The sequence below is a fragment of the Struthio camelus genome, chromosome 15, assembly GCF_040807025.1.
Source record: "Struthio camelus isolate bStrCam1 chromosome 15, bStrCam1.hap1, whole genome shotgun sequence".
Lineage (NCBI taxonomy): Eukaryota > Metazoa > Chordata > Aves > Struthioniformes > Struthionidae > Struthio > Struthio camelus.
Window position 1 is genome coordinate 3,663,807 of NC_090956.1, and position 24,024 is coordinate 3,687,830.

The following is a 24,024-nucleotide window of genomic DNA, read 5'->3' on the forward strand; positions in this document are numbered from 1 at the left end:
CTGCTTCCCGGCTCCCGCGGCGGGGGCCAGCCGGGGCGCTCGCAGCTGGATTCGCCCCCAGCGGCTGTCCTCCCCGTCCCCGAAATGCCGGATGGGTGCCCGCTGCCCTGGCCGGCTTGCTGCCCCATGGCGCGGGGCACCCTCTGCTCGCTTCCCCCCGCCCAGGGGGCTGGGGACCTGCCGGGACACGGCCGCATCGGGCCCATCGAGCTGGAAGAAGGCTTTATGTTTCAGCGGAAATGAAATAATGAGAAGCAGCCGGGCTCGGAGCCGGGGCGGGGAGGGTGGGTCGAGAAGCAGGAGCCGGCGGCGAGGCGCGCGGGGATGCCTGCCGGCTCCGTCCTGCGCTGGCATCGCCCCCGGGGGCGGCGGGGGGCGAGCCGGCCTCAGCAGGGGGGAGCAGGGGGCGAAGCGGAGGGGGACGCGGGGAGCGGCGGAGGGCGAGGCGGCCCCGTGGGAGGTGTCACCCTGCCCAGCGCCACGGCGCACGGGGGTGAGTCAGGCGAGCGCCGTCACCCGGCGCAACATCAGCCGGGCAGGGCTGGGCCGGGCCGGCCTCCCCTCCCTGCTGACTAACGCTGTCCCGGGGCCGCACGGGCCAGCGCCCGAGACCCCCCGTGGCGATGCATCTGGGGGGGGGGTTCTTTGCCCATCGCTTCCCTGGAGAACCCGGGGCCGAGGCTGGGGCGAGCGGTGATGGCGCTAAGGGGGCTGGCGCTGGACAGCCGCCGAGGCCGGGGCTGCGCCGTGCCCCCGTCAAGGCCCTCGCGGCGCCGGCGAGGGCTCGGGAGCGAGGTGCCGTGCCCCGTGGCAGGGCGCTCCCGGACATCCGCCGCTCCGGGGAGGCCGTTTCCTTCCACAAAGGCGTCTTTGTTCGAGGGCGCTCCCGGGAACAGGCCGCCTCGCGCCTCGGTTCAGAAACGCTCGGTTAAGGACGGAGCCGTTGCAGCCGACGGGGTGACGTTGCGCCCGACGTGGTGACGACGACACGCAGGCGGCCGCCCTGGCCCCGCGAGGCCGGGGACCGTCCCCCAGCCACGCACGGCGCCCCGGGTGCCAAGCCAGCGCAGCCTGCCCAGCGCCGGCACGGCCTCCTGCCTCGTTTTCCCCTCCTCGCTGCAGCGCAGCGCCGGGATGCAATGCCGCGCCGCAGGCCCCGTCCATGCCTTCCCCTCCCCGGCGCTGCGCGGCCGCCCGCCGCGCTGCCATCTCCCTCTTGCGGGAGGAAGGAGCAGGGCAGGGCGGGCGAGGGGCCGCGCGGCCAGGCCGAAGCGCAGGGCCGCAGCAGCCCGGCCCGCCGAGGAGCCCGCACCCGTGCCTCCCGGCGGGGTGACCCACCGGTCGCGGCTAACGCGGCACGCGAAGGAGGGGGAATCCCAGCCCGCTGCCGGGACGGCTCGGCAGACCCCGCCGAGCCTTCCCGGCGAGGAGGCTGGGCGGCCTGCAAGCATCCCGGACGTGGGTTACGTGGCCAGGAGCCGGCCGGCCAGCGCTCACCACCCCAGGCCACCGAGCCGGGGTCCCGGCGGAGGCTGCTGCGGGGGGACCCTGGGCACAGGGGATCCCACCAGGCTCTGCTCTCACCCCAGCGGGCTGCAGCGCTCCGCTCCCGCCTCCGCACCGGCTCCAAGCCGTGGCAGGAGGGAGCGAAGCCAAGTCAGGCTTCGAGCCGGACGGGGCTGAGAGAACGGGGACAGCTTTGACTTTTGCTCCCTGCCGCTGTCGGTACTGACAGCAGGCAGGGGAAGACGGGGACAGGAGGGGACGCGAGCGCCTGCCACAGCTTTGTCCCCAGTTTCTAGGGCAGTGCAAGAGAAGTCGAGGAGACTTTGTATTTAAATGCCCCCCGTCCCCAAGGAGCTAGAGACTCCCTTTATTTAGAACCATTTCTCTGCGCCGCAACCTCTTTTCTGCCGCTGGGGAAGGGAGGCACAGATCTGAGCGCCGGGCTCCGCGACGCTCAGAGCCGGGCGTTACCTAAGCCAGGGGCCGAGGCGGCCGGGGAGAGGAAAGACACCGGTCCTGGGGGCGAGCCAGGCACCACCACGCAGGCAGGCAAGTGATGCTTTCTGCTTTTATTAATGCAGCAATCTATACAAGAAAAAAAAAAAAATGAAACCATGAAATTCCAAACCCTGACAGTGAAGAACCAAATTCTTCCTAAGAATCAACCAGAATTAAAAGATTCCCCCCACATCAGACTGTACATAAAATAATCTCTGCCCCATTTACAGCGTTTCACACAGTACTTCTTGTATCTCAAACTTCAGAACTGTACAACTTTGTTACAAACCACGCTTTTTCCTAGGAAAAGCTTACAGAAAAAAATATTGCCACTTTCTTTTTTATTTGTAACCAAAAAAATTAGAATCTTTAAAAAACAAAACTAAAGTCAGCCAGAACTTGTAAGTGTGGACAGGGGAGCGGGAAGGAGCAGACGTGCACTTCTCGGCCTAACATTCCTCCTCCCAACTTGAAAAGGGAACTGCATTTGGCATATAAAAGACTATTTGCCGCTAGAGGTGGGTCCAAACCTCTACATTCAGGCCCGGCTCTGAACCATCCTCAAAGCGTCGCAGCCGTTTAGACCTGTGGGTTTGGGCTCGGACCCCCTCCAGCGAGCACTATGCACAGCACGTACTAACAGCCTTAACGCCAACTCTGGCCCCAGCCTGGGAGCCGGGCCGACGCTTCGCAGGAGGAGCGAAGTCAGCTCGTGCCTGGGTCGCTGTTTGTTCAGCGCAGCCACCCGAACGGCTCACCCCGCGGAGCGAGTTCACAGCCTGGCAAATGAACAACCCTCCCGAGGGGAACCAAGCCTTTGGATTACAGCTCATGTGTGTCACAACTCTTATTTCACTAACAGCTGGATTAGAGTACAGCAGGTGTGGAGAGCCAGATGCGGCAACCGGGATTTTCCTGTTACATGCAATCTACCTAGACAAAGTTAAGTGGAAGCTGTCTCCAGGCATCTGGCAACCTCAGCAAAGCAGTCATCTGCTTACAGACTCGAATCTAAAAGCCACTCCCTCGGCCAGCTCACCCCTCTACAGCGGCAAACAGCCCTTCCTTCTCTGGCAATGGACCCGTCAAGCCCACACAACCAACTCGAGAGCTTTTATTTGAACGCTGAGTCTTCTCAAGATACAGGTAAGTAACAAAAACAAATTCCTCCCTTTGACTGCAGAAAAGCGGGGACGAAACCCCTGCCTACCTCCCCCTTCCTTAGGGAAGAAAGTTCTTCCGTGGTCCGGGCTGTGGGTCCAGGGTGTGTGCGTGGGGTTATTGCATTATACGTAGCCTTATTCCCAGTGACGGGCTGAGCAGGTTATACAAACTACATGCTGCAAGTGGATGGAGAGGAATTCAAACTGCCTTACTGGACCAGACGAAGACAACAAAGCCAACGGGCTCAGGTCTGCAACGAGCCCGTCTCATGCGGCGGATGGGGAGAAGTTCCACTTTCTCTGCAGGCAGCGAGGCGCGTTCGGGCAGGTGGCTGCAAACCAGAGCTCGCTGCCATCCGTTCTCCACACTAGACTCACGTCACCGGCCTGCCCCAAAGTCTGCACGCAGCCCACAGACCTGACAGAGCCAGCTGCAGAGAACAGATATGGGTATCATCAATATTTTGAGCCACGGTGTTACCAAACAGGTTGCAGTAAGAGATCTAGACATCTGGATCCATGTGAAAAATGCATCTTCTGGTTTTGAATCAAGGTTTCACTCTGATGTTCTTCAGTGCAAAAGAGTTAAAAAACCATGTATCTACACATATACATACGTGTGTGTGTGTGTGTATATATATATATAAAATGTCTGTACAAGTGGGGAGAATAGCCTGCCTACACACTGGGGACTCCTTGCCCAAGAGATGCTATAGGTCAGACCAGTTGTGTCCCACTCTCTCTCCAAGGGGCCAAGCCCCAACCAGTCAGTTTGAAAACTAAAAACACAGCAGAAGAGAAGCAGACTCAAAAGCGACTCCAGCAAGGAGCTTCGCCCGCCCTTCAGAAACGGCTGCCAACTCAGACCCACAGCACAGATTTGGGGTGGGGGAAGGCAAGGCAGAGCTCCCAAACGTGGCATGCAGGAATACAAAACTGAAACAGGTACCCATGCGTGTACAGCCTGCACAAGGACTGGGATGAGGTGACGGTTTGTACCGGGCGAGAGGAAAGCCCTCAAGATGCCTTAATCAGCCTTAATTAGCCTTCAGTGGAGATAGAGCCAATACTCGTCCCATAGGGGTCACAGCGATCCCGCTGCTTTGGGAGCTCTGAAACAGCCCCCAAAAGGCAGGTTGCCTCCAGTTTCATTTTGAGTCGAGACACCAGAGTACAGTATCCGTATTGCAGAGGTAGGCTTAAAATCAGGAGGGGCGGGGGGAGGAAGGAGAGGGGAAGAGCAGGCTGCGCAGAGCGGAGACCTCTGGCGAGGAAGCGCAGGCAGCTCTGCCTCCTGCGACTCAGCAGCCGCAGCAAACACCGCCACCGGCAACAGAGCGAGCAGCACAGTCTAACGCCCTAGGAGGGCGCAGGGCATTCTCAGGACAAATCCAGAAAGACAATTAGAAACAGCCATTCCCAGGCATCCTGCTAGCAGATCTCTAGCTTGCCAAAGACGTTTTCAGATGCCAGCCGTAAAGAGGCAAAGGGATCGATACTCCCCGCATGCTGCTTTGCTAGCGGGGGAACGCCAAGCTTTCTGAAATAGGGGTTCTGCAGCCAAGAGCTGGCCTGAATTCTCTGCAGCAAGGTAGGAGGGCGAGGAACACCCGCTTCAAATGCTGTGATCTGAAAATAGCTTCTTTTTAAAAAAAAAAAAAAAAGTTTCAGAAGCAGCAGAAGCATGAACTTTTCAGATCTCTGGGCAGAAAAGGCAGAGTTCCTTCGAAGGACGGCCAAGAGGCTGTTCTCATTCCTCCACATCGAGCGGACAGGTCTCAGCCAGGAAGGCAATCTAACAACGAGAGTCAAAGGTAGGCACCAAGCGCCTCACCTACGAAGCCTCCCACAGATGGGCGCTGCGCTGAAGGTGACACTGACACTAACTCCATTTGCCTAGTACCGCTGCTAGATCCAGCCTTAGCAGTAACCCCAGCAGTCGAGTAGCAGGAGCTGCAGAAGTCACGGGGGGAACACCACACCAAAACCCCTTTTTTAGCAAACATGCTCGACTGCTAAGGAACAGTGCTCCAGGGAACAATGCCTTGGTTTTTTGACTGAGAGCTCCTCATGACAGCAGCAAACGGGTTTCAAAATATATTACATCTTTTTATTGCCAAGCGTGCAGACCATGAAGTGTGGGGAACACAACGCTACGGAAAACTACAATTTGAGGGAAGGCAAAGCAGTAAAAATTATTTAAAAATAAGACTACTCCTTATGACTGCCAGCACTTGGGTTCAAAGAATCAACTTGAGGAAGTTTCTTAAAGTAGGGTTCTAAATATGGTGTTGGGCCCCAAACTTTGAAAGCGCTGAGACTTCAGGCCATAGTAATGCAAACCGGGTGGGAGAAGAAAAGGAAGAATGGACACTTTCTGACATTAACTCCACAGAGACAAAAGCCTGATTCTTCTCAGCATTTTCTGTAGCAACCAGAAGACTCCCTGCCACAAGAATACACTCAATGTTAAGCAAGAAAGAGGCACACGACCAATGCAGTGCTGGCTGCTGGATACTCCTGAACTGACAGTGTCTCCTGGGCCAAACCAGAGCTTTGTAATGCCTTGCAGTGTTCCCACTCCCTAAGCCAGCCCCAGAGGGGAAGGACCATGGCCAAGCTGCCCAGTAGCCCTGAGGCCACAGCAACGCCTGTTCCTGCAGCAGCTCCCAAGGCACGGGATATTCTGCCATCTCAACTCACTCCGCCTAGAAGGGGATCAAAAGCCAGTCCACCACACTGCCAGGCAGCAGAGGACGGCTCTTCCTCAAGGGGTCCCAAGACAGGCACCCTCACAAGCGCAGCCTCTCTCCTACACCTCTTTGCTATCTCCAGCTCCAGAAAGCAGCATGTTTTCAATGCAGTCGCTCACTCGGCAGTCCCTCGACTCCAATACGGACCTCAGGTTAACGCTAGACTGGCCTTACGGAAGCCAGGCAAGACACCAGCCATGTTTCCTCTCACCTCAAACAAAATACATCCCTGGTCAAACCAGCACTGGGAAACCAGAGTTTAGGTACATTCTTAATGGAGATGGCAGTACAGGGACACAAGGCTGCGAGCCCAAGCTGGCTTGGGAACAGGGACTGGAAAGGAAATCTACAGCATTTAAAACTGGTACTAAAGTGCAACAAAAATGTCCTAAATCTTTTGTAATCAATTGCAGTAAGAAGGGTCTGCAAAGCTTCAAGCTTCCAGTTACTGTAGGGCACCCTTAAAACACAACCCAACAACAACTAGGTAATAGCAGACCAAGGAGCCCTTTGGTGAAGCAAGGAACACGAGGCCACCACAGAGAATTTCAGCTCCTGGGGTCAAACATCATATTTAGAACATTTGAAAAGGAAGAAAGTTAAAGCAAAAAACAAAAATACAATTCTTGAATCTTGCGCAATGAAACACTTAAACTTTTTGGTGTTTTCAAAAAAAAAAATCCCAACAGACAGCCTGGCATAACTTTATCTGCTTCCTAAGGGAGAGATGCCCATTTGACCCATGACTCAGGACATCACGTGCACTGGACATGTTCCATCCTCACGTATGTCTCAGCATTCCTCCATTCATAAAAACAAATTGCTAGATCCTTCCTGTTTATTCTTCAGCCTGAAAGGAAAAACCAAAACTGAAGCTAGATGGAAGATAGCCAGAGGGAGGAGAAAGTTTTCACAGACTGGAGGCCAATCTCATCAGCTCCACGAGCCTGGAAAGTGCATTCCTCAGTGTCGCCTCATTTTAACTTTCCTGGCTGGACTGCCGTCCTCCTCCTCTTCGTCACAGTCCTCTGTGTACTCGTAAGACCTTCGCCAATAGTTCTCGGAGCTGAAGTTGCTCCGTCTCCTATGTTTTGGTAAGAGGACTGAGCGCCTGTTCTCTTCTTTATCCATTTCTAGAATCCGCGGCCTAAGGAAAGAGAGTGAGAGAGGGAGGGAATGAAAGCGCACATCCATGTTGGGATTTAAGCATTCCTCGGGTGGAGACTATCTGGAGGTTTGCATATTGTGAGCGATATGAATGACTATGCCCACGTTATTCTCCTGGCCCTACGCTCTGGGTGCTCAGCAAAACACAAACCATCAAGCTGCGCGTCCCGTGGAGAGGCTGAGAATTTGGTTTTCAATAGTGCAAGTCCTTCTCCTTCACATTGCAAGTTTTAGCCTTTCTCTCCACCAGGAACACCTCCAAACAGACCAGCCACCCCTTCTTAGGTGCAGTTTATGGCCCCAAGTAACATCCCTTGTACATAAGGGTCTCCGTTTGTGTTTCACGCTGTAGAAGTCACAGCACAGAGCTGAATCCCTTTTAAACTGCTAGGATGCTTGTAGTTCAGGATCAAACCATAGCTCCATACTCCTTTGTCCTCTTGCCAGTTCTCTCAAATGTTAGCACAGCCCAGTCAGTATTTCTGCAAAACTGCCTCTGTTCTCACCCGAGACCACTTCATACTAGGACAATGCTGATAGTATTCAAGGCTGCACAAACCGGTTATCTTGCCCTAGGTGGAAACTCCTGAGTTCCTCTAACATGCTGCTATTTGATATCAGTGCTATTTATCTGTATTATACTGGAGTCTTTTAGGCCAAAGGAAGAAGAAAAATGCTTTTAATATCCATCACGGTTTCCATACACACAGGGTCTGTGCACAGCCCCCTCAGATAAGGGGCATCTCCTTCACATCGGGCTGAGAAACTGTTCTCATAGATCTACAGACTTTGTCCTGCATGATCACTTCTCCAATCATTCAGCACTGGCCACTGCATGCTTGGAGGTCAGTTTTCACTCATAGGCCAGCTTCTCTTCTTGATCTATGTTCCCAGTCAGTCGGAGTTCTGGCGAATGAGCGCTGCTCATAAACAAGCCATCCCCCGCCCTCCTCCTTTGCTAAGACAAGCTGAAACAAGGGCTGGGACTGTGCAGCAGCCAAGCCCCGGGACCAAGCCAACCTTTTGGTTTTATACGATGTGAGGAGAATACCATCTCGATCCTTGGGAAGCTTCGGACGTTAGAGAATACCAGAAACATCGCATGATAGCCCAAAATACAGCTGGCAAATTTGCTATCGCTCATGGCTATCAGTGCATTCATACAGAGAGCAAGAGGGTGTTTAAACACTTCCCTTGCGGGAGCCCTTGCTCCAGAACTCAAACTGTCTGAAACCTCAGCAAAGAGTTCCTGGAAGGTCACTCTTATGCATTCATACAGTCTGGATACATCCTCCCCCCACATACACACCACAAACAAAAAACCCACATGCAGCTCTAAAATCAGAACAGGTCTAAGCAGCTTCCCAAGAAGGTCTTCACCCTTCCCAGTTAGCAAAATCTCACGTTCTCTCCAAAGACTACTTTCAGAGTGTACTTCATAACAGCTGCACAGGTTGCTTGGCAATAGAGGTCAAAAATAATTAGCTGCAGGGAAACTATTGTTCTGAATGACTGCATTTATCAAGACCTAGCCAAATCTATTGCTTCTTCATTATGCCACTCACAGGATAAACAACGTAAGCTGCTTACAGCCAGGGCTTAGCCTCCGCAAGCCTAGAAGGAACATATAAAGAACCTCATTCGAATAAAACAGATCTGTACGCCACAGAAAGCGCCTGGGAGGTCACTCCAGGTAGGATCGGACAGAAGCATTACAGCTTCCACTAAAGGGGTGGAAAATCAAATGTTTTAAATGTGACATGCAGCCTCCCTCATTAGAGGCCAGGAACCTCAGACATGCACTGACCTGGAGGCACCATCCAAAACTTTGCTCTTAGGAGAGATCATCCTACCTGTGAGCAGCATCGGGATCTGCTTTGCGATGGGACCGCTTTGGTTTCAGGATCTGGTCCCTGTTGCTTCCTGACAGACGGTCAGAGGTGTAACCTGGTGGCAACACAGAGCTACTCAGCGATTTTGTTTCCAATCGAGGTGCATCTAGTCTTGTTCTGCAAATATTTAAAAAGAGAAGAATTTGCAAGGAGTTTCTGGAGAACTGCTAGCATGCTGCAGTAGACGTTTGTCCTAGATGCACTAAAGCAGAACCCTCCGTCCCAGTCACGCAACTCAGAAAGCGGGTCAGGAACATTACACTCAACAGCAGCACAAACTGCAGCTTTCTGGTACTCGAAGCTTCAGCTTCGACCTCTACCGTCTTGGCTGGAGGAAAGTGGATGGTTTAGGAGTCAGTGTAGCCAGGAGGTGAATGCGGGAGGGCAAGAATGGTGCTGTGCTCACTGCAGTCCCAGTCAAGAGATACAGAGTAGATGTGTTAGAACCTCCTGTGAAATCACAGTGACTGTTCACTAATGTGCAACTCCAGCTAAACTACCCGAGAGACGCACTGCAGAATTCACCATCCCCTGCAACAGTAATAACTGCTTCTACCCAGAATCTCCCTACTGTTGAGACACCTCATGGGGTCAGGCATCTCTCAGCTCGACTAGGAAAGAGATTTAAAGCACAAGTCAAAGTAAGAGTCACGAGAACGTCTAGCAAACAGAAGCTTCATCACGTCCCTTCCAACATCCCCACGTAGTCCTACTGGAATAGAAACATGTTAAAGCTATACCAGAAAGCAAACACAGCTCATCCCAGAGCAGAACTGCCTCTGCTGTTGGCCCAGGCATGGCTGCAGTCGGCAGCTTCCACACACACGCGGAAGAGAGGCAACAGGCCTAGCAACAGCTGTGCGGCAGGAACGAAAACTTGACGACACAGCACCTTATCACGGTTCTATCACCATCTCCAAGCACAGCATAGTTACCAGTCTCAACTTACAAGCAGTGCTAAAGTCTATTTCAAAACACAGACTGAAGCCGAAGCACCAAAATACAGTACAAGGTGGTGCCCGTGTTTCAGAACGGCCAACTTCAAGAGGATCCAAGCCACTTCCTGGAAAGAAAGGCACCCTGATGTTTCTGCAGCCTGCCTCCCTCCAAGGGATGAGGGGTGAATACCTATGGGGTCTGGGTACGAGAAAGGAGAGAATTACTTCTTGCTCTCTGGTCTTGAACTTTAGCTTTTGAAGGGGGTTTCCACCTGGAAAACCCAACCTAAACTCCCGCTGGGAGGCATCGGCAGGTGCCAAGCAAAGCTCCTCTGCCATCCCCACGAAGACGGCCTGTTCTGTTAACCAGGCCGACGCCAGGCCGGCACACGCAAAGCTGGGCACGGCAGCCCAAGTTTCCCCAGCACACCAGGAACAAGAAATACTTGCACAGGCAGCTACCAGGCTGGAGTCCGTGCTAGCCTGTGATGCCGTCGCACTGGGCTGTTCTCAGCTCCAGGACTGGATGGAGTCCAACTAGAACACCACAGCACTGCGGATCCTGCCCGAGACAAGTTAGGTGGCTTAAATACCTCTCAGATATAATGGCAACTACAGGCCTCCAGTGAAGAAAACTGAAAACTTCTTGCCTTCACTGCAAAGGCAAGAGAACACCAGCCATGCTCTTTACCTCCACAGAGCAATGCAGAGCTCCTGAGCCACAGGAGCAGACACTAGGAGGAACTATACTAAATGGAGAACAATTACCTATCAAAGTTCTAGCTGAATAAAATAACTCCCAGATGTAATGGCTTACCAAGAAGTGCTTACAAATGGTACCGTAAGCCCTCTAAAATGACTTTCGAGACCCACTTGAATAGGTCTCATTTCTATCCCCACCTCCCATGTTACTTCTCTGAGCATCTCTTGAAATTCAGAGCATCGTTCCTTCCCCTCCCAGCCTCTTTCTCGAAGCACTTCAAAACCTTGCTGGCTCCCTGTAGTCCTGCACTCTGGTACACAGGAAACACTGTAAATATCATCACACTACAGCACTGAAGTGTTTATGACCTACTTGGTAACCACGCTGTTCTCAAGCATCCTGCAAAACCCAGTCACTTCTCCAGCACACACAGCTTTGTTCTCCTGCCACTGCCAGCAAAAATTGTTTTTAGTACCTTACGCCCAGAGCACAGGCAAGAACAGATTCAGACGCCAACGTCTGGGGCCCAACACACTCTCGCAGCCTATTCAAAGTCAAACAGCCCAGCTCCTAACCGCAGCAAAGTTTATGCCATTCTGTGACCCACCAGATCTGATCTGTCTGGAAAGCCCAGGGCTGACCCTTGCTGAGAAGACAAGGAAGATGAGTTTTATGAGGTCACTGGCTCCCAAGTCTCCCGTGCTAGCAGACTACTAACGGAAGTAGCTGTTTTCCTGGTTGCATAACACCCTATTTAAGTCTGCACAAGTCTCATGATCCGCAACCAGGGAATGGCATTCACCACAGCAATACATGCTCTGGGGATGTGAGCACAGACAAAGGTCACTGCAGCCCTGCTGTGCATGCATGTGTGCACACAGGGCTCAGCAAGGAGACAGCCTTCGTCACAAGGGATAGGCAGCAATTAATAAGCTCCATTTGGCAGCAGGCTGCACCCTTTGGCGAACAGGCATTTGCCATGTATTCACCAGGGCTGCTAAGCCCTACGGAGATTACACAGAAATAATTACCGAGGGGTTTCCGTTTTGCTCAGAGAAAAATCCTGCTGTGCTTTCAAGCAGCCTGCCAGTCACTTCAGCCCATCACGGTCTGCATACGACCGGGCAGAGACAGTTCTGATCTAACACTGAGCAGATCAGGCCCCTCTGGGGAAGACAGGAGGATACACTGCTACAAAAGGGCAGCTAAGCAAACACAGCCAACGTGGCTCTGCTAGCAGCTAGCAGGCCTTCTCCATCCAACAGCGATGCACTAGGTCAGCCAGATACAACCCAACTAGCTAGATGTTTGCCCAGTTTCACTTTGAGGGCAGTCAGGCTAGACTGAAATAACTAAACGTCCTTAGCTTAGAGGCTGGTGAAAGCAAGAGATAGAGACAGTTTAAACAGGTATGTTACACATCTGCACCAGTTTGAGTAGCTTCAGTTTATTTAGCCAAGTCTGTCTCTTCTAGGGAACTGCTCCACGCTGTAGGACAGGTAGCTTATCTCTCCCAAAGTCCAACTAAGGCAGCTCATGCCAGACATCTCCCACTACAGCATTTAAAGAGGCCTTCCACTGGTGCTAATCAGCATCCCACGGCTTTTCTCTGGCTGCAGTAGCCAACAAGTTGAACGTAACAGCCCTTTAGTTCTCATTACAGCCCTCTCACTTTAAACCCAATGTGGCAATAACCAGCTATCGGGTGGTTTCGTTCTAATCTTCCTTCCTTTCATCCTAGCCCATCATCTGCCACATCTCGCCCCTGGGTCTGTGCTGCTTTTGCTTGGCTAATGCCTCAAGGCTGCTGGTTTTCCTGCTTTCATTTCATGGGTCTCTCTAACCAGATGTCCAACTCTCCATTCTGCTGGCTTTGTGCCATATCTTCACAATGTTGCCAGACTTGTTTGAAACCAACTATGCTGCCCAAAAGCTCAGCAAGTCTGAATCCAGACTGCTTGCCTGCTAGCCTTACGGCAGCCTGGGCTACAATTGCGGCCCTTCCACTGTGCCCACACTTTTGTCTGGGTTTACAAAGGTTTACAGTACTCAAGTCATAGGTTTCACTTCCAAGAGGATTTCTGAACACTAGTATTGTCGTTAACACCTTCTAAGGCACAATCAACAAGGGTTAATGAATGGCAGCCATGTATTTTGTAGGCGTCTAGTAAATGCAATTGGGGAGTGAGGATATTTCGGGGTACAAACAAGGTTATACTGAGTAGCTTGGTGTGGGTTTTTTGTTTGTTTTCTATTCTGAAGAGCTTTAGGGACAGACTCTGGCTGATGAACTACCACCAGCTGACCAGGACAGCGTACCTCCTAAAAAGGAGATGTGAGATACAGCTTACAGAATGTTCTTTCCCAACATCAACTCAGAAGACAAGCTGTGTAACCTGATCATTAAACTTACTATAGCCATTCGACTTGGAAACCAGCCTTTTCTTCCCTCTCCCCAGGAGATGACGGCCATGCTACCAAGAAAACCATATCTGCTTTATAGAGGGTTCTTCATCAGCAGCTTCAAAGGATAGTCCAGGTAACTGGACTGTAATGTGGATATAACATGTGGATTATAACATGCAGATATTCAGGTGCCTGATCATATGATATGTAGTCCAAAACAAAGAGAGTTTGAAATCCTAGCTGTTTAGAGTTAGGCAGCCAATGAAAGCCAGGTATTTAGATGTTAACAGCGCTTGCAAACCCAGACGCTACAATGAAGTACTGCCGTGCAGAGCCGAGAAGCGAGAAGTGATTAACTTTGTAGCAACAAGTTCAATCTACTTCCATTGGCCAAGCAACGGGTATGGCAAGACACAAGCGAGCATCACAGCGGGATCTGACAAAGATTTAAAGCCAACCCAGCATATTTACAAACAAGGCAGTTTTAAAGAGATTCTTTAAAGTCACTTTAAAAAAAAGAGCACGTTCAAGTTTATCTCACTGTCCAGAGGGCTTCAACACTTACTTTCGAAGGATGATGACAGCTCTTCTCTCCTTGATGTCCTGTGGTCGAATACAGTGTGTAATTTCATCAGCTGCGTACCCACTGTCAATGAAAACAAAAAGCCACTGTGAGCAGGATGACAGGCAGAGGCAGGAAGTGATTGCCAGCCATGACAACTCAGTTTGGCCAGTCATTTCTTAGCTTCCACCAGGAATTCCTATTCCAAATACTGTACAACTCCCTAGGTGGGCAGGAGCCAGACTTGCAGGAAGAAAGAACCTTCAGGAAAAAAATGAGGACAGTCAGGCCTTCTTTTTTGGACTCAAATTTTTAGCATATACCAGAGGAAACTGTCACCTTCCACAACATCATGAATTAAGACGCACAGAAAATGAGTCTATGGAATGTAAATTCAGCTAATTCATTTAGGGAAACTTTATCAAGAGGACTGAGAGAACAACACAAAAAAATCCCCACGTTGCTCCAAAGAACATTCGCACACATGTTGCTGAGAAAAAGCCATCTATCACCACTGAGGTGCACAGCACAGCCAGACGTGTACATGTATCAGAGCTGATTAGAAGAGCCTGCTGTTGGAGCATCCCTTGTGGAAGGTAGGTGGGTTTTGACACTGAGTAGTTAGGCCGGGAGGGGAGGGCAGACAATAAGCACCAGCGGTGGTAAGAGCTGAACATTTCATCCCCCATCACCTGGGCTGGGGCACTCCCCGCACAGCATTCTTGCCCTCTCCTCTTGCCTTCTCAGTCGCAGTACAAATACCACACCCCACTACAGCCTAAACCCAGTACAACGCACACTGGGAACAGGCGATGGCTAATCTTTTGATTCAGACTTGCAAACCAAGCTGCACTCCTAAAACCTCCATGCCAGAGTTTACAAGGGCTCGAGACAACTACTTGGGCTGACAATCTGTACAGTACGCTAAAACAGCTACATTGCCATGCTCTTGCTATATGCGGGACAGTGTTTTGGGACATGAGATGACTTAATCTACTTGAAGTTTCTAGCAGGAGGAGAGAAAAGCCAAGCCAGAGCAGGGTCCCAGCTAGCTGGAACGCACAGTAATTTTTCTCTTGTGGCTGCCTCTGTTGTTAAGCACAGTGCCCAGAGTCCAGCACAGTGAACGAGAACACGGCTTCAGGTGAGTTCACGGAGAGCAGCCATCACACCTGCTCAGATAAACAAGCTGCCTCACGGAAAGGTGCTTAAGCAGGAACATGTTCTCTTATGTCTGTGTCCTCTTTGCATGGATGCTAATGAGCAAGTTTTTGAGACATGGGCCTGCCCTCTACCTACTGTTCCTCTCTTCAGGACAGATGCTCTCAAAACAGAAGTGCTTTCTTGAGTCCGACATGGGGAAAGGGAAGTTAAAGGCTTTTGGAGCCTCCTGAAATGGCTGACAAGGACAGGAAGGACTTCAAAGGGGCCTTGGATGAAAACTGCTCAGATCACAGTAGGCTAGCACACTCCCACCCTGGTTTAACCCAAAGCAGAAATCAAGTCTCCCAAAAAGCTAATCCATGTGCTTGCAGACTGAAGAAATTCTACTGCAGGGCACCACAGCACTTCCCAGAGGCAGGTGTTTTGCTTACAACACAGTCGCAGCATGTCCTGCCTCGCACCAAGTTCAGAATTAATTTCACGTGCGATACCAGACCTTGAGCTCAGCGTCTGGCAGCACCTCCAGATACTCTTTCCTATTGAGAAGGCTTTGCTCTCGCTGCTCTCCCCCTACCCTCCAGCCCAACTGGGAAGCCACTGCCCACAGGGCTCTGCCATTAGCCCGCTGCTGCCAGTGCAGAGCCGGCTCTCAGCTGGCACTCTGGGAGCACAGCCTCCGCCATCCGCCTGCAGGTTATTCAGGACGCTCAGAGCCGAGGAGAGCAGATCACACACACGCAGGCCTTTTCTGGGGACAGGACCATGTTTCCTTTATCTGGTTAGATAACCCACCCACTCACCTAGAAATGCATAGCTCTCTCTCCAAGAGAGATTCACTGCTTTGAGAAGAGAGTTAAGAGTTTAAGACCTGATCAGTTAAACTGGGGGTTGTTGTCCATCCCCCCATCATTCAGGGCACTGCAGAACAAGACAGTGTTATGCGAAGGGGCTTATAATAATGCTCCAGGAACCTCTTCATCAAGCTCCAGCAAACTCATTAATATCATCCATGTTAACATTCAACTCGGCACATCCTCGGCGACACCCTGAACATGAGGAAAAGGTTTGTTTCAAGATCTGCACTCTCCGTCACGAGATGTTAGTCAGGTCACACACATTCCCTCTCCCCAGACAGGATCCTACTTTCCAGCTCACTTTCAAACTGGTGTTAAACAAAACCTGTGGCCCAGATGTACATGGTTGCCAGCAAAGCAACAGCCCTGGTACTCCAGTCCTAAAGCCCTAATGCGCACCCACCAGTCAGCCTCGACACCATGCAGGCAGGAGAAAACTCAGTTTCTGCTGTGTCAAATACAGTGACAGTGTCTCACCGTATGGCCCTCCAGCAGAGAGGTTCACACAGGCACCAGGCAGAGAAACAGAAGAACAAGTTATTTCATCTTGTCCCAGTTGTTATGCTTCATGCCAGCATAAACTTCACCTCTGCCACCTGGCCTTGCCACATACTGATGACGGCAAAGTTCACAAGGCGAAGAAACAGAGATTAGTTTTTTGCCCAGAGAACAAAACCAAAGTGCAGGGCGAGGGATAACTGCCTCTCCGTAAGGAAAGCCCTAAATTGCTGCCCACAAGAACGCTTTTATGAACACCCGAGAATGAAGCGTCTGACCTGTAGACCATTTTTCAAACGAGCAAGAGAAGGTGCAGAGGCTCTCCACATGCTATTCCAAGCAGCCCAGCTAACATCCTACCTCCTTACTAACCTGCTGGATCTTATATCAGAAACCCCCTGGGAGCCCCCTTCCTCAGCCCAGAGGAGTTAGTGCTGAGCCATAACATAACTGGCTTATGTTGAGATAAAAGTAGATTTCTTGTACAAACATCACCAGAAAGGAGGCCCTGAGTTCTGCACAGTCTCTAATGAGAGGCTTCTAGGGGCTGAAGATGGCCAGGCCTGCTGGTGGGAAGAGGGATCTCACACACTAGCACAACACCATGAGAGGTTAGGCCGGTCGTCACGGGGTTTGCACAGCTCGAGGCTTTACTTGCCGTTTGAGAGCTGCTGCCACAAGCCACTGAGGTGACACGTCAGTTAGTTCAAGCAGAGTTTGAACAAATCTATTTGCCTCACCTCTCCACTGACACACACAGGACTTCCCCTGCACCAAACAGAGGCGCTTACAACTTTTTTTGAGGGTTCAGACTTGCACAGAAAAGCGTCTGATACAGGCAGTTGCAGAGATTCCTCCAGCTGGGAGGAAAGCAGGTTCATCCTCCAGAGACTACAACCAGCTCTGATTACACTACCATCAGGCATGCCTCTAGACAACAGGAGAGAGAAACATCAAGATGTTTCCACTGCTATTATAAGCAATGGGGAGTAGACTATTCTCTTCCTAGAGCGCTTTCCAGCTTCAGAAGAAAAGTCCATATGGCGTACAAGCTCCCAGAACGTCAGGAACGTCACCTTCGGCAATTTATTCCTCTGGCTAACTACAACCTAATCAATTATTTCCTACCGTGGTACTAAGAGAGGCAACATTTGGAAGTTGAACAAAAGCCCACGGGCTCCCAAGATCTGTTGCCTACGACAGTGGCCACAGGGCACGGTCCAGTGCAGAGCGATCTGGCTAGAACTGCCCACTCCACAGTGGCTTTGGGCCCCCTCAGCTTCCTCTTTTCCAGGTTAAGTGTTTGTCAAAGCACACGTTCCCCAGGATGAACGTGCACATTTCCTCCACCTCCTTCCCACTGCCTCTATTGACAGATGCTTGTCAAATTCTTAAAAAACAAAAAAAAAGAAAGAAGAAAAGAAAAGAAAAACACAAACATGTTCCACTCAACAGCCATTAATGGAAAGTTGCAACTCAGGGCTAAGATGAGAGCTGCTGGAGTGAATGGTACACAAGCCTGAAATCCAGCTTCACTCAGACTGCCCAAGAATAGCAGCACAGCAAGACGCCCTGATGCCATTTCCTCTCAGCCCGGCTGGCAGCAGGCAGAGGCCAACATGTGGAAGTGGAAACAAACCTGCATGATTACTCGCTTCCTGGGGCTACAGGAGAAGAACCTGCAGAGGGGACTGCAGGAGTTTTTCTTCTAGATATCAAACCCTACAGCTGGGCAAATCAGCACTTAAAGCGCAAAAGAACAAAGGCACCTCTCTGGGAGAGCAAAGGCCTCGTTCCTGGGCCTCAGTGTGGCTTAGTGCCTGTCCTGCTGGCAGGGGTGCGCAGCACAGCTAGGAGAGTCTTCATTTTACCTCCAAAACTATTTAAAGAAGCCGCCTTTTAAACACTAACCTGCAGTTTGAGATCTAAGCACTTTACAGCAAGTTTGGTGCAGGTTCAGTGTTTGCAAACAGCACAGGCTGTTTGACAGAAGAAAAATGCTCCCGTTTACTATGAAATTTAGCCTGCAGCATCCTTTGCACACATGCCATAAGGCATTTTACTGACAGCTGGAATTCCAGCAGGAAAAAACCTGAACCCAGCCCCCAAGGAAACAAAGTACATACAGCCAAAGGAGGGATACGGGAACCCTCTGACACATGGACTCCCCCAGGGGGTGGGGGAGTAGGTGGCTACAGAATCAGGAAGACAATTTTGAATAGACTGCTTAGAGTAGGAACAGGACGTGCACACTGGGGAGAGCTGGAGAAAGTTGTGGGGCAAAGAGAGAGTTTGAACAGCTTTCTGCAGATCCTCACCATTCCCACACGGCAGCAAAACAGACATGGCTACACTGCCTTCCCCAGAAAGGAGACGTGCCAGGAGCAGCCACTGACCCAGCAATATTTGAATCAGACATTACAAGCATGCTGTTTCTATCTGCGCCGTTTCCCTATCTCCAGGGCAACTGCCTTCAGCAACTATTTACTGGGAAGAGAAAGAGCCAAGTTTGGAGAGTTGACTTAAACACAACCAAGAGCTAGATATCAGACATACACCTCTGAGAGCCTACCGAAGATCTATCTGCACATCTTCCCTCTCCTCTCAAACCTCACAGGTTAGGAGGGAGACAGGAGATTTGCCGAAGTCAAGGAACTTGTATCTAGCCGGGATCATATCATTGCAGAACAATCACTTTGGCAGAATCCCTCTTAAGTGAGTGCTAAGTATCTGCTAACTGCTGTACTGAAATTGAAATAATCCCCATTTTAAAGTCTATTATTTGCTGTAAAACAGAACATCTTACTGTGGATTAAGCTACTGAATGCCAACAGTGGGTCAGTCAAAAAACAACAGTTCTATTTAGACATTAAATTTAAAAAAAAAAAATCTTATTTTGCTTAACCCACTAATAAACTGACTATGGCACCCACATAGCGCTGGCCACAAACCCGACCACGCAGGCCTGGGGGACACCGCACTCCAATTCTGGGAACCTTCAGGCAGATTCCTCACTCTTTCCAGCCTTTTGGGTAGACAGCGAGGGTAATGGACAGGACAACATGCTTATCTTGTCCTGAAGCAGAGAAAAGGACCTATCCCTCTTCCCCCAACTGCTGATACTCCACTGCTAAGTCTCAATACTCCTTCAAATGTAAGGCCACAAGAGTTTTCCTAGTGACTTATATTGTCAGACCATGGATGTGACCCTGCATTGTGACCCTGCGGATGTGACCGCTCTGCCAGAATGCTTCAAAGTGAGAGAATACTCTCACTGCTATACATACACTAAACACTGGCTGGGAAAGAAAGGATAACTACTTACTCCAAGTCCCTTTGGGAAAGGCAGAGGTTCAAATCACTACCAGGCAATTAGGGTAGAAAGTTTTCCTCCTCCCTTCTAACGAGATATTATGGACCAGAAAAGGTAGCCCAATAAAAGCAGTCTCCATCCTTGGAGGACTGAGGCTGCTTCGGAGTAAAATGACACACTAGATGGGTTGCTCCCAGCCCTATTTTATGAAATCATTCTTGACCTCTGCCCTTCTCCAGCACCCTCCCAGGCCCAGTCAAATTCACCAGGGTAAAAGCTAAATTCTTTAGCCTCAGGAGTGCTAGTCTTGCTCACATAGCCATCTGCAGTCCCTCTCGTCCCTCACTAATCTACAGAAGTTACCTAACACAGGGGGTACTGCGAGGATTAGTTAATGTTTGTGCAGCTTTTCAGAGATAAAAGCTACACGAGATCTAAGCATTTATTATTGATGCACTAGTCAACAGCGCAACGCTGTACGTATGTGGGGGGGAAATTCCTTCCTGAACCCTGCAGCGATCACTTTACAAGCCAAACACAGGATTGTGTTACGGCCAGGGAGCCCTGAAAACTGGCCTCGACATTTCCCAGTTAAAAAAAAAAAAAGATATAGTTGATAGCTCAGAGCACCGTTGGCAGAATTTGGGCTCTCTCTGCTCCTGGCAGGGAGCACTCTGACCTTCAGGACACGAGAGACTTACGCTCATGAAGTCAGGCAGCCCTAGCACTGTATTTCTAGCCCTCCATAATACCTAAAAACCCACTGTTTTTTCAAGGCCACGCACAGCAGCCTGTGCGCACTCAGCCCGCCCCCCTACCTGCTTGCAAGCTCAGCCTGCGCAGCGACTACCAGCGCAACCCAGGAGACAGAGGGGATTAGGACGCCGGTGTTTCCGAGTGCCAATCCCAGCTTTTCTACCGACCGGCTCTGTGACCTTGGGCAGGTCATTTCACCTCTACAGCTCTTCCTCCACTTGCAAGAATACAAATAATTTCTTGTACCTGCAAGCAGTACACATGGTCGCCATGCCATGTTTATACGGCACTTCCAAGGGACGGTCCCACAAGGCTCTGCACTCAGATCTCCCATCACTGTCTGGCAGGTGAGGATTTAATATTCCCAATCTACAGATTAGGAAGACAAGGCCCTTCACATCTCCCCTCTATGCTTAAGGTCACATAGGGAGTCAACGACTGAGCTAAGAATAGAACCCAGGAGCCCTGTCTCAACCAGCTGCTCTACTACAACCGCTCTTGGGCAGAGGATCCATTTTGTGTCTCGATGCGTATTTTAACTGTTTATAGGAACTAAAGCAAAGCTCAGTTCCACAAGTGGCCACATTCAGACCAGAACTCGCGTCATTCCCCGCAGAGAGGACAGCCATCAAGCAGGCAGCACTGCAGCCAGCCTGTTAAAAAACAAAACAAACAAAAAAAATCACCTTTTCTCCTGCACCCCCCTTCGCCACGGTGGCAGTATCCCCCAGATCCTTCCTTAACCTTTCTAAGGTGCAGAGACCCCGCACACCTACAGATAGGCGAATCATGCCTGAGTTGCTGTTGGGGTGTGCATCCACGTGTCTCGTGATTAGCATTACACAACCAAGTCTCAGCACATTAGCTAAACAGAGGCCTCAGCAGCAATGCGGTGAGTTACCTGAGTACTGTGACGCTTCCTCTCTTCACCGGCAGGAAGAGAACAGGCTCCGAGACCCTGATGGGCTTGAACTGGAACTTACATCCGAAGCAGAGCGCGGAGTCGCTGAAGAACGACACAGAGACGATGGGCCTCTCAAAGATATGGATGGGGTCCACGTGGGAGACAATACAGCCCCCAGGCTGATAGTCGTTGATCACAGCACTGTTCACAAAGCCCTCGGGGATTACCCTGTGCTCCACAAGCTTTCTGATGACCAAGTCGTGCACCCACTCCGGAATGGCATCGACCTCCCCCCGAGGGTACAGCCGCTCCTGGCCGGGGCCTCGCCTCTGCAGCTGAGACCCATACGTGTAGCCCTCCCCAAAGAAATACTTGTTTCGAAGAGGTGCTCTATCCACTGTATGCTCTTTGTAGAGCCCTTTTTCAGCCCTGGACACCACGTCCTCAATCCGGGCTTCGATCTTGGCACACTCCTCCATGCTGAAGAGACGAAGCTGACGGATGCCACTTTTGACTTTCCGGGCCTCTTCCTCCTCTTTCTGCTCCTCATAGTCACTGGGCTCGGAGTCGGAGTCCTCGTGGTACCTGCGCTTGCGCTCGTAGGGGGACTCCATGGGCTCCCGCAGGCTGCCGCCTTTGTAGTTGTCCCGATAAGGCATCATGGACTTCAGCTTCTCTCGCAGGTCTGTGTAGCCACTCCCAGCCATAGTGCGTCTGCAGCCCCCTCCTTTATTGATCTCCTCACTGCACACCGCTTTGGGCCACGGAGGGGCACACGCAGCTGCTATTCATGGCATCCGCTGCCCTGCTGGAAGAACCCCAAAGGGATGAGAGACAGAGCAATCAGTCAGGCTTCCAGGCCGGGCTCCCCTGACCCCTCCCAGCCCCGGGCTGGAGGAAGCACCAAGGCAGCCCCTACGTCCAGGCTGGGGCACCTGGGCGCAGGCTGGCCCCGGGACCCCCAGCCGGGCCCATGCACCCGTCCAGGCCGTGCCCGAGCCACCCCCCCGCCAGGAGTTGCTGCTGGATGGGGCCACGGCAGATCCCTCTCCCGTGGGGCTCGGCACCGGGAAGGAGGCCGGGGAGAGCCCCAACGCCCTCTCCTCGGCGGGGCACCCCGAGGTGCCCCCCACCCCCTGCGGCCACACCATCCCCTGGGGCTCCCCTCCCCGGGCGGGGGGAGGAGGGGGGGGTAGGGGAGCGGCTGACGCCAAACTCACGGCTTGCCCGGGGCGGCGGCGAGGCGGGAGGCGGTCCCGGCGGCGACGGCGGCAGCGGGGGGGGGGAGAAAGGAGGGGGAACGGCGCACGCAGACAAAGCTGCCGGTGCCGGCGGCGGCGGAGGCGCGGCGCTCACGCGGCGGCCGAGCCTGGCACATGCCCAGCGGCGGCCCCGGCTCGGCGCGGCGCCCTGCCCGCTCCCGCCGCCGCGGCGCTGCCCATGGCGGGGGCCGGGCCGGGGGCGCGGGGCCGGGGCGGCGGCGGCAGCGCGGGGGCGGCGGCGGTACCGGGGTCTCGCGCAGCACTTCCCGCGGCGCGAGCTCCGCGCTACGTCACCAGGAGCCAGCCCGACATCCCGGATCACCGAGGGGGCCGCCTAGAGCGCCGGCCCGCCCCCGCTGCGCACGCGCCCCGCGGCCGCTCCGCCTCCTCTCTGCTCCTCTCCTCTCCTCCCCTCCCCCCTCCGCCGCCCGCCCCTCCCGCCGCCCCGACACAGCCGCCCGCGGCGCCCCCGCCGCCCTCCCGGCCACCGAGAGGCTCCGCCCGCTCCCGTGCGCGCGGCCCCGGGCGGGTAACGGCGCCGCACAGCAGCCTCTTCCTCCCTCCCCCCGCCGCCTCACGCCGTAACGGACACCGGCGGCGCCGCGCTCCCCCTCCCCCGGCTCCCCGGCTCGGCGCTGATTGGCCGCGCCGGCCCGGTGGGCGGGAGCGAGCGGGCCCCAGCCGGCGCCTGATTGGCCTTTCGGTGGCGGCGCGGGGGCCTCGCGGCCGCGGCGGCTCGCGCGGCGCGCGGACGGGGTGGGGTGGCCACCGCGGTGCCTGCGGGGCGGGGTGGGGGGGGGTGGGGAAGGGGGAGCGCTCCGCGGCGCGATCGCCCCCTGGCGGCCGGGGGGAGGCACCGGGGCACCTCCGGCCCGGGGACACCGGGGACACCTGGGGGACCAGGGCACCGCCGGCCCGGGGGGCCAGGGGACACCTATGGGGACTGGGGACACCCAGGGACATCCAGGGACACCTAGGACAAAGCCAGCCCGGGGACACCAGGGACACCAGGGGGATCGGGGACACCCAGGGACACCTAGGGACACCCGGGTGACCAGGGACACCCATGGGGACTGGGGACACCCAGGGACACCTAGGGACACCCAGGTGACCAGGGACACCCATGGGGATCGGGGACACCCAGGGAGACCAAGGGGATCGGGGACACCCAGGGACACCCATGGGGACTGGGGACACCCAGGGGGACCAAGGGGATTGGGGACACCCATGGGGACTGGGGACACCCAGGGACACCCAGGACACAGCCAGCCTGGGGACGCCCAGGGACACCTAGGGGACCAGGGATACCCAGGGGGTCTGGGGACACCTAGTGACACCTGGGGGGGGGCCAGGGACACCCAGGGGGTCATCCAGGGCACCACCAGCCTGGGGACACCCAGGGACACCATGGCACCACCTGCCAGGGACACCCAGGGGACCAGGGACACTCAGGGCTCTGCCAGCCTGGGGACACCCAGAGACATCCGGAGGTACCCAGGACACAGCCAGCCTGGGGACACCTGGGAGCACCCAGGACGCAGGAGCCGGGGGGTCACCGCGCGGGCCTGGGCACCCCACCCGGAGCAGGGCCAGCTCGGCCCCTGGGCACCCGCAGCCCCCAGCCGGCCCCAGCCCCCGGGGAGCCCGGCTCTGGGGTGCGACCATCCCGACCGGGCTCTGGGGAC

At 53.5% G+C, this 24,024-nt stretch overlaps 1 protein-coding gene across 2 annotated transcripts; it reads right to left on the bottom strand.

The window, feature by feature from the left end:
• Positions 1 to 2,060: 2,060 nt before the first annotated feature.
• On the bottom strand, positions 2,061 to 22,499 carry ALKBH5 (alkB homolog 5, RNA demethylase). 2 transcript variants are annotated; one of them, XM_068908415.1, is made up of 5 exons: positions 22,298 to 22,499; positions 21,075 to 21,882; positions 13,592 to 13,672; positions 8,941 to 9,096; positions 2,061 to 7,067 (listed from the first exon to the last, which is right to left on the bottom strand). In XM_068908415.1, the coding sequence occupies exons 2-5, from the start codon at positions 21,782 to 21,784 to the stop codon at positions 6,884 to 6,886; spliced, it is 1,131 nt and encodes a 376-aa protein (XP_068764516.1). In that variant the 5' UTR covers positions 21,785 to 21,882; positions 22,298 to 22,499; the 3' UTR covers positions 2,061 to 6,883. The 2 variants fall into 2 exon arrangements, with proteins under 2 accessions (XP_068764516.1, XP_068764517.1); XM_068908416.1 differs by having other exon boundaries at positions 21,075 to 21,885; positions 22,298 to 22,473.
• Positions 22,500 to 24,024: the final 1,525 nt, after the last annotated feature.

Bases quoted from the DNA above. Each gene is read 5' to 3' on its own strand.
- ALKBH5 (XM_068908415.1), bottom strand. From the start codon at position 21,784: ATGGCTGGGAGTGGCTACACAGACCTGCGAGAGAAGCTGAAGTCCATG. The intron at 13,673-21,074 runs GTAACTCACCGC...TTTCATTGACAG, and splicing joins GGAAGCGTCACAGTACTCAG to TGGGTACGCAGCTGATGAAA. The intron at 9,097-13,591 runs GTAAGTGTTGAA...AAATATTTGCAG, and splicing joins GCTGTCATCATCCTTCGAAA to AACAAGACTAGATGCACCTC.